Genomic DNA, 14,944 nt, shown 5'->3' on the forward strand with positions numbered 1-14,944 from the left:
ATGAGCCACCGCACCCAGCCTCACTTTGCTCTTAATCATTTGCAAGAAGCAGCTTTGGAAGGCCGAGCTGGGGGATCACTTAAGCCCAGGAATTCGAGACCAGCCTGGGCAACATAGTGAGACTGTCTCTATCAAAAACATTTTTGTTTTTCAGATGGGGTCTTGCTCTGAACCCAGGTTAGAGTGCAGTAGCGCAATCTCAGCTCACCGCAGCTTCAACTTCTTGGGCTCAAATGATCCTCCCACTTTGGCCTCCCAAGTAGCTGGGACTACAGGTGTGCACCACCATGCATGGCTAAATTTTGTATTTTTTGATAGAGACGGGGTTTCACCATGTTGCTCAGACTGGTCTCAAACTCCTGCCCTCAAGTGACCTGCCCGCCTCAGCCTCCCAAAGTGTTGGGATTATAAGCATGAGCCACTGCGTGTGGCCAAAATTTTTAAAATTAAATTTAAAAATTAAAAAACTAAGCCTCGCTCCATGGAGAAGGGGTAGATTCCCAGGCTGAGCAAATAAAAAAACACATGATGATCCTGGAATGTTTTGAAGTGCCATAGAATAAGGAGGGGATGAGTGGAAAGGAGACAGGAGCCCACTGATGGCCAGAGCCGGCACAACTTAAACATCCAGATAAATAACAGTCGTGTTGGATAATAACCCGCGGGGTAAAATAAATTACCCATTAGTTCACACGGACACAAATAAACAATTAACCAACTGAACAAATGTGGCAGAAGACACAAGTCAGCCTTGCAGGAGGATCTCAATTCATAAATCTTGGAAGAGTGAGGGTGACAGGAAATCCCCATTAGAACAGCACAGTAAGGCAGGGAGCAGTGGCTCTCGTCTGTAATCCCAGCACTTTGGGAGGCCGAGGTGGGCCGATCACCCGAGGTCAGGAGTTTGAGACCAGCCTCGCCAACGTGGTGAAACCTCATCTGTACTAAAAATATAAAACTTAACTGGGCATGGGGGTGGGCACCTGTATTCCCAGCTACTTGAGAGGCTGAGGCAGGACAATTGCTTGATCCCGGGACGTGGAGGTTGCAGTGAACCGAGATCGCACCACTGCACTCCAGCCTGGGCAACAAGAGTGGAAAAAAAAAAAAGAAAGAAAGAGAGAGAGAGAGAGAGAAAGACAGGAAGGAAGGAAGGAAGGGAGGGAGGGAGGGAGGGAGGAAGAAAGAAAGAAGAAAGAAAGAAAGAAAGAGAAAGAAAGAGAAAGAAAGAAAGAAAGAGAAAGAAAGAAAGAAAGAAAGAAAGAAAGAAAGAAAGAAAGAAAGAAAAACCTCACTGGAACAGCTTAGTAATAACTGTTACAGGCAGGGTCCACTAATGGGTTCTAAAATAAGAAGGTGAAAGTTTGAGGAGAAACGGGACATTTGGGCCAGGCACACCTGTAATCCCAGCACTTTGGGAGGCCGAGGCAGGCAGATCACTTGAGGTCAGGAGTTTGAGACCAGCCTGGCCAACATGGTGAAATCCCATCTCTACCAAAAGTACAAAAATTAGCCGGAAACCTCTTGAACCAGGAGGCAGAGGTTGCAGTGAACTGAGATCATGCCACTGCACTCCAGCCTGGGCAACAGAGCGAGACTCCGTTTCAAAACAAAAAAAGAGAAAAAAAAAAGAAACAGGACATTTGCATGGTCTAAAAGGATCTCCCCCAAGATAGTTTTTTGTTGTTGTTGTTTAGAGATGCGATCTTGCTTTGTCACCCAGGCTAGAGTACATTGGTGTGATCATAACTCATTGTAGCCTCGAACTCCTGGGATCAAGCAATCGTCCTGCCTCAACCTCCCAAAGTACTGCGATTACAGGAATGAGCCACCGCACCTAGCCCCCCAGTATCTTTTTGTGTGTGTGTGTGAAAGGTTCTCATTTTGTTGCCCAGGCTGGAGTGCAATGGCGAGATCTCAGCTCACTACAGCCTTGACCTCCTGCACTCATCAATCCTCCTGACTCATCCTTTTGAATAGCTAAAATTACAAGCAAGCACCACCTCGCCCAGCTAATTTCTTTTTTAATTTTTTTTTTTTTTGTACAGATGAGGTTTTGCTGTATTTGCCAGGCTGGTCTCCAACCCCTGGCCTCAAGTGATCCTCCAGCCTCAGCCTCCCAAAGTGCTAGGATGACAGGCATGAGTCATTGTGCCCGGACCCCCATGATAGTTATTAATTAAAAAGGGAACTATAGTAACTTTATGGTGGAAGAACTCCCAACCTCTGCCACTTATTTGACCTGTGACTTTGAGCAAGTGTTTTCCTGTCTGTGCCTGTTCCTGCATCCGTCCAACGGACATGCTGCTAGGAGTTCCTGACCTTAGGACTGAGGGTTAAGTGATATCTACTGTGTAAAGCACCCAGCACTCAGGCTGGAACAAAGTCAGCCCTCCATAGATAGGAAGAGAGAGAGAAGGCAAAGGCACCCTTCCCCCTGCTCACGGCAGATCCTGTGATGATGTGGACAGGCCCTCGAGGGTTGGTGTAGGGCATCTCTCGGCTGCCATTAAATACCTGGGGAAGGGAACAACGTTGGGTGGCAGGGAGTCACACGAGGCCATGCCGGAGGCATCTGACCACCCTGACCCCAGCTGTGTGGGCGCCCAGCCCTTCCCGTGCCTCACCTGGTAGTTGTAAATTGGCCACAGTCGTTCATACGAGTGCTCATGAGCCCACAGCTGCAGATCCACTCCTGAGACAGAGCAAGCGGTGATCAGACCTCTGAATCGGGGAGAGGTGGAGTGTGGGGCATAGGTCCTGAGGGTCACTCACCATATTTGTAGAAAAGATCCTCCAACCCGTACAGCTTGCCTTGGAGGCCTTTGCGGACCTGGGCAGGGTGAATGAGCGTGTGAGGGTGACGCAGACTGACGCCTACCTGGCTCTCAGCACCTCCCCACTGTCTCTCAGGGAGGGACCTCACCTTGCTTTCATGTCGTGTGCAGTCGTCCAGATCTGCGTTGGAGCAGTACATGGGCCGGTGCCCCATGGTGATGATCCAGGGCCGGGCTGCCCGGTTCTTATTGGCTTTCTAGGGAGAAGGGCCCAGGGTGAGGGGCTAGGAGTCGGGGGCGGAGGGGGAGGTGGGGCCGGCCAGGGGACTACAGGGGACCTCCACCCAAGTTACCTGGAGGTCACTCTCCAGCCAGCGAAACTGCCTCTGTACCAGGTGGCGGCCATAATGGAGAAAGAAATAGACCTCGGTGGAGAAGGAGATGATGTGGGCGGGACCCAAATCCCAGCTGGAGGAGTCAAAGGGCAGGGGTCAGGAACCAGGCTCCCCTGCATCTCCCATCCTTCAGGGGAGAGGGCCAGTCCCCCAGCACCCCCACATTACCTGTACCACAGGCCCTCATTATCCCCCGGCATGCTGAAGCGAGCCTTGTAGTTAGAGAAGTTGCTGGAATAAAGGAAGTACAAGGGATGGAGGTGAGGGACTGAATTTCACAGCCCTATTCCTATACCGTGCCACTGTCAGGCCCTGAGTCCAGCTTCCAGCCCACTCCCATCTCCTCTTGCTACCACAATTGAAATTCTGCAGCATGAGAGACTCAAGGGAGACACTAAGAAAAATGGGACCATTTCCATTGATCCTGCCCTCGCCAACCGCCACCGCCCTCGGTCCTCACTAGCGTTCTTCGTGATTCCCGGGGCATGTCATGTACGGCAGGCTGGCAGCCACGGGTTCAATGAGCCGCATGAACCTATCCCCGACACGGGCGTTGTCCTGATCCATGTTGTAGGCAAAGTCTCCTGGGTGAGGGGGTGGAAGGAGGGTGAGGACCCAGGCCCAGCTCTGCTTTCATTGGAATTGAGAGAGCCAGGTATGGTGACTCACGCCTGTTAATCCCAGCACTTTGGGAGGCTGAGGCAAGAGTATCAGCCCAGGAATTCAAAACCAGCTTCCCAAAGTGCTGGAATTACAGGTGTGAGCCACTGTGCCGGGCCAAGATGGGTACTTTTTTTTTTTTTTTTTTGAGACAGAGTCTCCCTCTGCTGCCCAGGCTGGAGTGCAGTGGTGCCATCTTGGCTCACTGCAACCTCTGCCTCCTGGGTTCAAGCGATTCTCCTGCCTCAGCCTCCCAAGTACCTGGGATTACAGACACGTGCCACCACACCTGGCTAATTTTTGTAGTTTTAGTAGAGATGGGGTTTCACCATGTTGGCCAGGCTGGTCTCCAACTCCTGACCTCAAGTGATCCACCCACCTTGGCCTCACAAAGTGCTGGAATTACAGGCATGAGCCACCGTGCCCGGCCCAAGATGAGTATAATTATTATTATTCCCATTTCAGATGGGGAAACTGAGGCCCCAGGTCACACAGCTGGCTAGTGAAGATGTAGAAGTAAAACCTAGGGAGCCTGATTCCAGAGTCTGCACTTTGAAGCACACAATCCCCAATCCCCATTACCCGTCTCATTCCCTTCCCCCTCTTAAATAACAGCAGCAGCAATAATAATAATAACCAGCACAAGGACACCGAAGTGCACCTGCAGCCTGCAAGGCAAAGCGAACTCACGTAGTCATCACAACAGTCCTGCGAACTCGGAACCAGCTTTCTCTCTAATCAAAATATACGGGGGGAAACCCCTGCTCCTGGCAAGAGCGCCAGAGTTGGGATTTTAACCTAGGCAGGCTGGTTGGCCACAGACACCATCTCATCCCCTGTCCCTTCAGAGACACACTGGCCCCAGCCCTGTCCCCTCCATGGTCCTGGCACCGCCCCCGACTCGCGCCCCCCCCACCATCCCTGCGCGCCCCCCACCATCCCTGCGCGCGCCCCCCACCATCCCTGCGGGCCCCCCCCTCCACCATCCCTCCGCGTGCCCCTGCGGATGCCTCACCCACATGGAGAACGGCGTCATACATGCCCTGCTGGGTGTCCCTGCGCAGCCGCGGGAGGGCCTTCGGGTTGTCAGCCCCCAGGTCCCCAAACACAGCCAGACGGGGACTCCAGTGGGCCCCATTCTTGAGGGCCCTGAAGCGGAACCGACGGCTCCAGCCCTGCGCACTGCCACAGCGATAAACTGAATGGGAGAGGAAAAGGTCGCAGTCAGCTGGGGCGCCCCGGGACCCTCCCTCCAACCCCATCCTTCCCCGACTGGTGGAGGGGAGGAGATGGGGGGACTGGTGGGGGTGGGGGTGGCCCATGCCTCTTCGGTCTGCCTTCCCCGGCACCTTCCGTTTTCATCCTGGGGTCTCATACAACAGGCTTGCAGATAGGCAGAGGAGTTACCAGCCCAGCCTGAGCCACCGGCCAGTGGTAGCTTCTAGTCTGCATCTCACTCCTCTTCCCATTCCTCCTCAACAGCTCAGCCTGGGGCCCCTCTCACCATACTGAACCCCCGGCAGCAGCTTGCGAAGCGTGACTCGGTGTATGTAGAGCTTCCGCCGGAGAATGCCCCCGTCCACAAAGAGGACGAAGGTGCCCTGGGCGCGGAGGGGCAGGGGCCCCGACGGCTGCAACCCGAATTGCACTTCAGAGCGGGTTGGGACCCATGTGGTCCAGGTTACAGTCATGGAGCCTGGCTCACCTGGGGAGAAAGGGACAGAGGGTAGACCGGGAGTGAGGCCTGGGCAGGGTGGGAGGGATGTGCAGAAAAAGTGAGGGGCGTTGACCACTGTTGAACAGTTAGTGGTTAAGGATACAGGTTCTGGAACTGCCCAAGTTCAATCCCAGCTCTGCCATTTCTTTTTTCTTTTTTTTTTGAGTTGGGGTCTCACTCTGCTGCCCAGGCTGGAGTACAGTGGTGCAATCTCAACTTACTGCAACCTCTGCCGCCTCCCAGGTTCAAGCGATTCTCCTGACTCAGCCTCCTAAGTAGCTGGGATTACAAGCATGTGCCACCACGCCTGGCTAATTTTTACATTTTTAGTAGAGATGTAGTTTTGCCATGTTGGCCAGGCTGGTCTTGAACTCCTGACCTCAGGTGATCCACCCACCTTAGCCTCCCAAAGTCCTGGGATTACAGGCATGAGCCAGCTCTGCCATTTCTAAGCTGAGCTTTCCTGGGGCACATCACTTAACCTCTCTGAGCCTCAGTTTTCCTGTCTGTAAAATGGAAAAATAATAGTCTCTACCCTATATGGTTGTTATGAAGCTTAGATGAATAAATATAAGTAAAGCACGTGAAACAGTACCTAGTATACTTAGGGTTATATGGGGGGAATGAGTATTATTATTAATATCATTATTTACTGTGTGCAGGTCTTGTGCCAACTATTGTACACACATGATATCATTTAAGGGTTGCCAGCTTGGGTGTCTAGAGGCCAAGACTGTAGACCCTGCCCTATCTCAAAGGGGCAGCCATCAGTCAGATCTGGCGATAGCCACAAAGCAAGCAGGAAACAGGCCCGGTACCAGCAAAGCTATTGACTTTTTTTTTTTTTTCTCGGAGATAGGGTCTCGCTCTATTGCCCAGGCTGGAAGTGCAGTGGTGCCATCTTAGCTCACTGCAGCCTTGGCCTCCTGGGCTCAAGTGATCCTCCTGCCTCAGCCTCCCAAGTAGCTGGAACCACAGGCACATGCCACCATGCCCAGCTAATTTTTTTTTTTTTTTTGAGGAGGAGTCTTGCCCTATTGCCCAGGCTGAAATGCAATGGCGCAATCTTGGCTCACTGCAACCTCAGTGAGATGGTTTGGCTCTGTGTCCCTGTCCAAATCTCATCTTGAATTGTACTCCCATTATTCCTACGTGTTGTGGGAGGGACCAGTGGGAGACTGTTTGAATCAAGGGGGCAGTTTCCCCCATACTGTTCTCATGGTAGTGAATAAGTCTCACGAGATCTGATGAGTTTATCAGGGGTTTCCACTTTTGCTTCTTCCTCATTTTCTCTTGCCACCGCCATGTCAGAAATGCTTTTCACCAGCCAGGTGTAGCGGCTGACGCCTGTAAAGCCAGCACTTTGGGAGGCCGAGGCGGGCAGATCACGAGGTCAGGAGATCGAGACCATCCTGGCCAACATGGTGAAACCCCATCTCTACTAAGAATACAAAAATTAGCTAAGCATGGTGGCATGCGCCTGTAGTCCCAGCTATTTGGGAGGCTGAGGCAGGAGAATCACTTTAACCCGGGAGACGGAGGTTGCCGTGATCCAAGAGCACACCACTGCATTCCAGCCTGGCGAAGGAGCAAGACTCTGTCTGTCTCAAAAAAAGAAAGAAAGAAAAAAGAAATGGCTTTCACCTTCTGCCATGATTCTAAGGCCTCCCCAGCCATGTGGAACTGTAAGTCCAATTAAACCTCTTTTTCTTCCCAGTCTTGGGTATGTCTTTATCAGCAGCATGAAAATGGACTAATACAGTAAGTTGGTACCAGTAGAGTGGGGTGCTGCTGAAAAGATACCTGAAAATGTGGAAGCGGCTTTGGAACTGGGTAACAGACAGAAGTTGGAACAGTTTAGAGGGCTCAGAAGAAGACAGGAAAATGTGGGAAAATTTGGAACCTCCTAGAGACTCATTGAATGGCTTTGACAAAAATACTGATAATGATATGGACAATGAAATCCAGGCAGAGGTGCTCTCAGGTGGAGATGAGAAACTTGTTGGGAACTGGAGCAAAGGTGACTCTTGTTATCTTTTAGCAAAGGGACTGGTGGATTTTGCCCATGCCCTGGAGATTACTGGAACTTTGAACTTGAGAGAGATGATTTAGGGTATCTGGTGGAAGAAATTTCTAAGCAGCAAAGCATTCAAGATGTGCTGTTAAAGACATTCAGTTTTAAAAGGGAAGCAGAGCATAAAAGTTCAGAAAATTTGCAGACTGATGATGGGATAGAAAATAAAATCCCATTTTCTGAGGAGAAATTCAAACTGGCTACAGATATTTGCATAAGTAATGAGGAGATGAATGTTCATCCCCAAGACGATGGGGAAAATATCTCCAGGGCATGTCAGAGACCCTTGCAGCAGCCCCTCCCATCACAGACCCGGAGGTCTAAGAGGAAAAAATGGTTTCATGGGCAGGGCCCAGGGTCCCTGTGCTGTGTGCAGTCTAGGGACTTGGTGTCCTGCATTCTAGCTGCTCCAGATGTGGCTATAAGGGGCCAACATAGAGCTCGGGCCGTGGCTTCAGAGGGTGCAATCCCCAAGCCTTGGCAGCTTCCACATGGTTTTGAGCCTACAGGTGTGCAGAAGTCAAGAATTGGGGTTTGGGAACCTCTGCCTAGATTTCAGAAGATCTATGGAAACGCCTGAATGCCCAGGCAGAAGTAGGGGCGGGGCTCTCATGGAGAACCTCTGCTAGGGCAGTGCAGAAGGGAAATGTGGGGCTGGAGCCCCCACACAGAGTCCCTACTGGGGTACCACCTAGTGGAGCTGTGAAAAGAGGGCCACTGTCCTCTAGACTCCAGAATTGTAGATCCACTGACAGCTTGAACTGTGTTCTTGGAAAAGCTGCAGACACTCAATGCCAGCCTGTGAGAGCAGCCAGAAGGGAGGCTGTACCCTGCAAACCCACAGGGGCAGAGCTGCCCAAGACCATGGGAACCCACCTGTTGCATCAGCATGACCTGCATGTGAGGCCTGGAGTCAAAGGAAATCATTTTGGAGCTTTAAAATTTGACCGCCCTGCTGGATTTTGGACTTGCATGGGCCCTGTAACACCTTTGTTTTGGCCAATTTCTCCCATTTGGAATAGCTGTATTTACCCAATACCTGTACCCCCATTGTATCTAGGAAGTAACTAGCTTGCTTTTGATTTTACAGGCTCATAGGTGGAAGGGTCTTGACTTGCCTCAGATGAGACTTTGGACTGTGGACTTTTGGGTTAATGCTGAAATGAGTTAAGACCTTGGGGGACTGTTGGGAAGGCATGATTGGTTTTGAAATGTGAGGATATGAGATTTGGAGGGGCCAGAGGCAAAATGATATGGTTTGGCTCTGTGTCCCCACCCAGATCTCATCTTGAATTGTACACCCATAATTCCCACATGTTGTGAGAGGGACATGGAGGGAGATCATTTGAATCATGGGCGCAGTTCTTGTGGTAGTGAATAAGTCTCATGAGAGCTGATGGTTTTATCAGGGATTTCTGCTTCTGCTTCTTCCTCATTTTTTCTTGCCACCACCATGTAAGAAGTGCCTTTCGCCTCCTGTCCTAATTCTCAGGCCTCCCCAGCCATGTGGAACTGTAAGTCCAATTAAACCTGTTTTTCTTCCCAGTCTCAGGTATGTCTTTATCAACAGCATCAAAACTAATATACCCTGCCTCCTGGGTTCAAGTGATCCTCCCGCCTCAGCCTCCTGAGTAGCTCGGACCACAGGCATGCACTAGCATGCCCACTGATTTTTAATTTTTTTTCACAGAGATGGGATCTTGCCATGTTGCCCAGGCTGGTCTTGAACTCCTGGACTTGAGCAACCCTCCCTCCTCGGTCCCCAAAGTGCTGGGATTACAGGCGTGAACATGTGCCCGGCTTTTCTATTGACTTCTAGAACACATCTTTTTTTTTTTTTTTTTTTTTTCTGAGATTAAGTCTCGCTCTGTCGCCCAAGCTGGAGTGCAGTGACGCAATCTTGGCTCACTGCAACCTCCACCTCCTGGGTTGAAGTGATTCTCGTGCCTCAGCCACCTGAGTAGCTGGGATTACAGGTGCGTGCCACCACGCCCTGCTAATTTTTGTAGTTTTAGTAGAGACAGGGTTTCACCATGTTGGCCAGGCTAGCCTCGAAATACTGACCTCGTGATCTGCCCACCTTGGCCTCCCGAAGTGCTGAGATTAGCACTTTGGGTGAGCCACCACACCCAGCCTACAACATATCTTTACACAGTGGTTTTTATATCCCAGGAGCATATATAGACAGATGTGAAAATCCAGATTTTGAAGTGATAGCTTCAAATTCTTAAATGTTAGCACCCAAGTCAAGGTTTTAAAAATACCGTGTGGTGTAGTGTAATGTTAAGAGTTCTTCCTCCAGCCATACAAAAATGCATGTGCCCAGGGTTATTTATGGCAGTACTCTTTGTAATTGCAAAATACGAGAAACAACCTAAATGCCCATATTTAGGAGAGTGACTCAATAACATCCATACAATGGTGTAAAAAAGAATGAGGACAAGTTCCAAGAACTGCTATGAAATGTTTCCAGGACATATTGTTAAACCAAAAAAAGCAAAGTGCCTAAGAGTATAGTTAGCTGCCCTTAATGTAAGAGGGTATAGAAAATATGCAGGTGTCTCTGCTCATTTGTACAAAGAAATAAAGAAAGGATACACCAGGTACTAAAGAGATGAATTACTTACAGGGGATGAGTGGTAAATGAGGTAGAAAAAAAGAGGGGGCCAGACGTGGTGGCTCATGCCTGTATGCCTAGCATTGTGGGAGGCCGAGGTGGGTAGATCACTTTGAGGCCAGGAGTTTGAGACCAGCTTGGCCAACAGGGTGAAACCCCACCTCTACTAAAAATGCAAAGATTAGCTGGGTGCGGTGGCTCACGCCTGCAATCCCAGCACTTTGGGAGGCTCAGGCAGGTGGATCACTTGAGGTCAAGAGTTTGAGACCAGCCTGGCCAATATGGCAAAAGCTGGTCTCTACTAAAACTATAAAAATTAGCTGGGCATGGTGGTGTGTGCCTGTAATCCAGCTACCCAGGAGGCTGAGGCAGGAGAGTCACTTGAACCCAAGAGGTGGAAGTTGCAGTGAGCTGAGATTGTGCCACTCACTCACTCCAGCCTGGGTGACAGAGCAAGACCCTGTCTAAGAAAGAAAGAGAGAGAGAGAGAGAGAAAAGAAAGAAAGAAAGAAAGAAAGAAAAAGAAAGAAAGAAAGAAAGAAAGAAAGAAAGAAAGAAAGAAAGAAAGAAAGAAAGAAAGAGGGGAGGGAGGGAGGGAGGGAAGAAAGAAAGAAAGAAAGAGAAAAAAAGAAAGAAGGAAAGAAAGAAAGAAAAGAAAGAAACGGGGGCCAGGCACGGTGGCTCATGCCTGTAGTCCCAGCACTTTGGGAGGCCAAGGCAGGTGGATCACCTGAGGTCAGAAGTTCAAGACCAACCTGGCTAACACAGTGAAACCCCATCTCTACTAAAACTACAAAAATTAGCTGGGTGTGGTGGCACACACCTGTAGTCCCAGCTACTCAGGAGGCTGAGACAGGAGAATCGCTTGAATCTGGGAGGTGAGGGTTGCAGTGAGCCGAGATCACACCACGGCACTCCAGCCTGGGTGACAGAGTGAGACTCCATCTCAAAAAAAAAAAAAAAAAAGAAAGAAAGAAAGGAGGAATGGGAAAGAGTAGTAGGGATGAAGAAACAGAGACACTTGTCTGAGTCAGGCTTTTCGTATAATTTTGACTCCTGGAACTACAGTCATGTTTCACATTTCCCTCACACACTCACAAAATAAATAATTAAAACTATCAGGATGTGGGGGGAACCCAATATGGAATAGAAACACTAATGAGTGGACCTAACCAGACAAAAAAAAAAGAATAACATAACCACATGGAAGGGGGTGAGGAAGAATAATAACTGCAAGAAACAGTGTCGTAACTGGGTATTATTATAAGGCAAAAGGCAAAAAGGACTGTGCATAAAGGCTGTCACCTTGGCATTGCGTGCTTCTCACAGGCACACCTGTAAATGATTCTGAAACTGCTATATATATATATATATATATATATATATATATATATATATACACACACATACACACATATATATACATACACACATATATATACATACACACATATATACACATACATAGAGTTTCGCACTTGTTGCCAAGGCTGGAGTGCAATAGCACGATTTCGGCTCACTGCAACCTCCGCCTCCCAGGTTGAAGTGTTTCTTCTGCCTCAGCCTCCAAAGTAGCTGGGATTACAGGCATCTGCCAATACACACGGCTAATTTTTTGTATTTTTAGTAGAGACGGGGTTTTACCATGTTGGCCAGGCTGGTCTTGAACTCCTGACCTCAGGTGATCCACCCGCCTCTGCCTCCCAAAGTGCTGAGATTACAGGTGTGAGCCACCACATGCTTTATGTATACACTAGGATTGAACAAATAAATATATTGTAGACAGTAAGAGTGAGGTTTCTGAGTGTTAGAGAAAGAAGTTACAAATAAGGAAAGATAAGGCTAAAATAAACCCATGGTGCTGGGCTGATATCGGGGATATCAGTATGATCTCATGGTAATTCAATTTTATTTATTTATTTATTTATTTATTTATTTATTTTTTCTTTTTAGTTGGAATCTTGCTCTGTCGCCCAGGCTGGAGGGCAGTGGTGTGATCTTGGTTCACTGCAACCTCCACCTCCCAGGTTCAAGTGATTCTCCTGCCCCAGCCTCCTGAGTAGCTGGGATTACAGGCACATGCCACCGTGCCTGGCTAATTTTTTGTATTTTTGGTAGAGATGGGGTTTCACTATGTTGGCCGGGCTGGTCTCGAACTCCTGACCTCAAGTGATCCGCCCGCCTTGGCCTCCCAAAGTGCTGAGCCACCGTGGCCAACCAGGTAATTAATTTTTATACAGATTCACACATAGATGTATGAATATGCAGCTTCGTGTACATGCATGTATTGCCTCGCTGTGTTTGTTGAGAGCAACTAGAAGCAATGACATCCCAGAGGCAATGAGCACACCTAGTGCCCAGATCTTAGTTTCTAAATACCCATGCTCCAATAAAAAGGAACTGGAGGGCTGGGCGCAGTGGCTCATGCCTGTAATCCCAGCACTTTGGGAGGCTAAGGCAGGCAGATCACGAGGTCAGGAGTTCGAGACCAGCCTGACTGACATGGTGAAACCCCATCTCTACTAAAAATACAAAAGTCAGCTGGGCTTGGTGGTGCATGCCTGTAGTCCCAGCTACTTGGGAGGCTGAGGCAGGAGAATCGCTTGAACCCAGGAGGTGGAGGTTGCTGTGAGCCAAGATCACACCACTGTACTCCAGCCTGGGTGACAAGAGCGAAATTCCATCTGGGAAAAAAAAAAAAAAAAAAGAAAGAAAAGAAACTGGAACTTATTGTGGGAAATAGATGCTTCCCAGGATGGAACAGGAAATACACAAGAGGATCCTGGAATCATTTGTGATGTCATCAAGTGAAGAAGTGCTCAGAAATGATGGAGCCTTGTTGGAAGAACACAGAACCCAATCTGAAGAAATTCTGAGAGACCGAATCTGGGACAATCATAACATCAGATTTTTCACCCATGGAATAAAATGGATATCCATGAGTCCATGATATAAATAAATCATTGAATAAAGTAATAAAGGGAGCAGGGAGGGACAGCTCTTTCTTACAATAAAATTTCAATCAGATGGAAGGAGCTACTATATTGAATAGGAACAATAGACCAAAAAAAAAAAAAGAAGTGGGGAGGCTGGGCACAGTAGTTCACATATATAATCCCAACACTTTGGGAGGCTGAGGCAAGTGGATTGCTTGAGCCCAGGAGTTCCAGACCAGCCTGGGCAACATGGTGAAACTCTGTCTCTACAAAAATACAAAAATTGCCAGGCATGGTGGTGCATCCCTGTAGTCCCAGCTACTCAGGAGGCAGAGGTGATGAAGGTCACTTGAGCCTGGGAGGTAGGGGTTGCAATGAGCTGAGATTGCGCCACTGCACTCCAGCCTGGGTGACAGAGCAAGACTCTGTCTCAAAATAAATAAATTAATTAATTAAAAGTTATTGGCCGGGCACAGTGGCTCACGCCTGTAATCCTAGCACTTTGGGAGGATGAGGCAGGCAGATTGCCTGAGCTCAGGAGTTCAAGACCAGCCTGGGCAACACAGTGAGACCCCGTCTCTACTAAATTACAAAAACTTGGCCAGGCGTGGCAGCATGCACCTGTAATCCCCACTACTCAGGAGGCTGAGGCAGGAGAATTGCTTGAACCTGGGAGGTGGAGGTTCCAGTGAGCCGGGATTGTGCCGCTGCACTCCAGCCTGGGCAACAGAGCAAGACACCGTCTCAAAAACAAAACAAAACAAAAGTTATAAAATTTAAAAAGAAAAAAAGAAGGAGGGAATTAGAAAATCAGAAAATCACCATTAGGCAAACACCACACTAATAATTGTTGCCGACAAGGTCCACTTATCGATGCTAAAATTAGTGAACAAACATTGAGGAGAAACGGGATTTGCATTGTCTCGAGCCATCTCCCTCAAGATATTTATTAACTACAAATGGAAGAATAATTACAGTGGAGAAACCCAGAAGGCACCTCCTTAATGAAACAATCAGGGTCAACATCAATAAGTCACAGCAGTAAGTCACAGCCACACCTTGATCCTTCGTATCATGCACCAAGAAGGGCACAACATCACATCTATGATAGTCTTGCCCAAAATACATAACTTAATTCCAGTCATGAGAAAGTATCAGACAAATCCCAAATGAGAGATACTGTATAAAATAGCTGATCAGTCCTCAGCAATACCAAGATCATGAAAGACAAGGGAAGACTGAGAAACTAATGGATGGGAGGAGACTGGGGAGGCACAACCGCTAAATGCAATGTGAGATCCTGGATCGGATTCTGGAAGGGGAAATGGACATTAGTAGAAAAACGGGTGAAATTCAAATGAGATCTGTAGTTTAGTTAACAGGATTGAACCAATCTTGATTTCTCAGTTTTAATCATTGTACCATGGTTATGTAAAATGTTAACATCAGGGGAAACTGAGTGAGGGGAGACAGGAACTCTGTAATATTTTTGGAATGTTTCTGCTAAATCTAAAAGTAGTACAAAATTAAAAAGTTTAAAAATAGGCCGGGCACGGTGTCTCACACCTGTAATCCCAGCACTTTAGGAGGCCGAGGCGGGTGGATCACTTGAGGCCAGGAGTTCAAGATCAGCCTACCCAACATGATGAAACCCCATCTCTACTGAAAAATACAAAAATTAGGGGCCGGGCACAGTGGCTCATGCCTGTAATCCTGGCACTTCGGGAGGCCGAGGTGGGTGGATCACTTGAGGTCAGGAGTTCGAGAC

General features: G+C 48.6%; 1 protein-coding gene across 4 annotated transcripts in view; it reads right to left on the reverse strand.

Annotated features, from left to right (window-relative positions):
* ACP7 (acid phosphatase 7, tartrate resistant (putative)) overlaps positions 1–14,944 on the reverse strand; it is a 30,172-nt gene that overhangs the window by 8,284 nt on the left and 6,944 nt on the right. For 3 of the 4 annotated variants that reach the window (XM_032172987.2, XM_032172988.2, XM_058426829.1), the window contains 9 exons: positions 5,337–5,537; positions 4,848–5,030; positions 3,633–3,756; positions 3,341–3,403; positions 3,131–3,245; positions 2,927–3,034; positions 2,776–2,833; positions 2,628–2,695; positions 2,446–2,517 (listed from right to left, as the gene is read on the reverse strand). In XM_032172987.2, the coding sequence (XP_032028878.1) occupies positions 2,446–2,517; positions 2,628–2,695; positions 2,776–2,833; positions 2,927–3,034; positions 3,131–3,245; positions 3,341–3,403; positions 3,633–3,756; positions 4,848–5,030; positions 5,337–5,537 (992 nt within the window). The remainder of the gene's footprint in view (positions 1–2,445; positions 2,518–2,627; positions 2,696–2,775; positions 2,834–2,926; positions 3,035–3,130; positions 3,246–3,340; positions 3,404–3,632; positions 3,757–4,847; positions 5,031–5,336; positions 5,538–14,944) is intronic. The other variant, XM_032172989.2, reaches the window with a different exon arrangement.

This window comes from Hylobates moloch, unplaced genomic scaffold (genome assembly GCF_009828535.3).
Source record: "Hylobates moloch isolate HMO894 unplaced genomic scaffold, HMol_V3 SCAFFOLD_13, whole genome shotgun sequence".
Lineage (NCBI taxonomy): Eukaryota > Metazoa > Chordata > Mammalia > Primates > Hylobatidae > Hylobates > Hylobates moloch.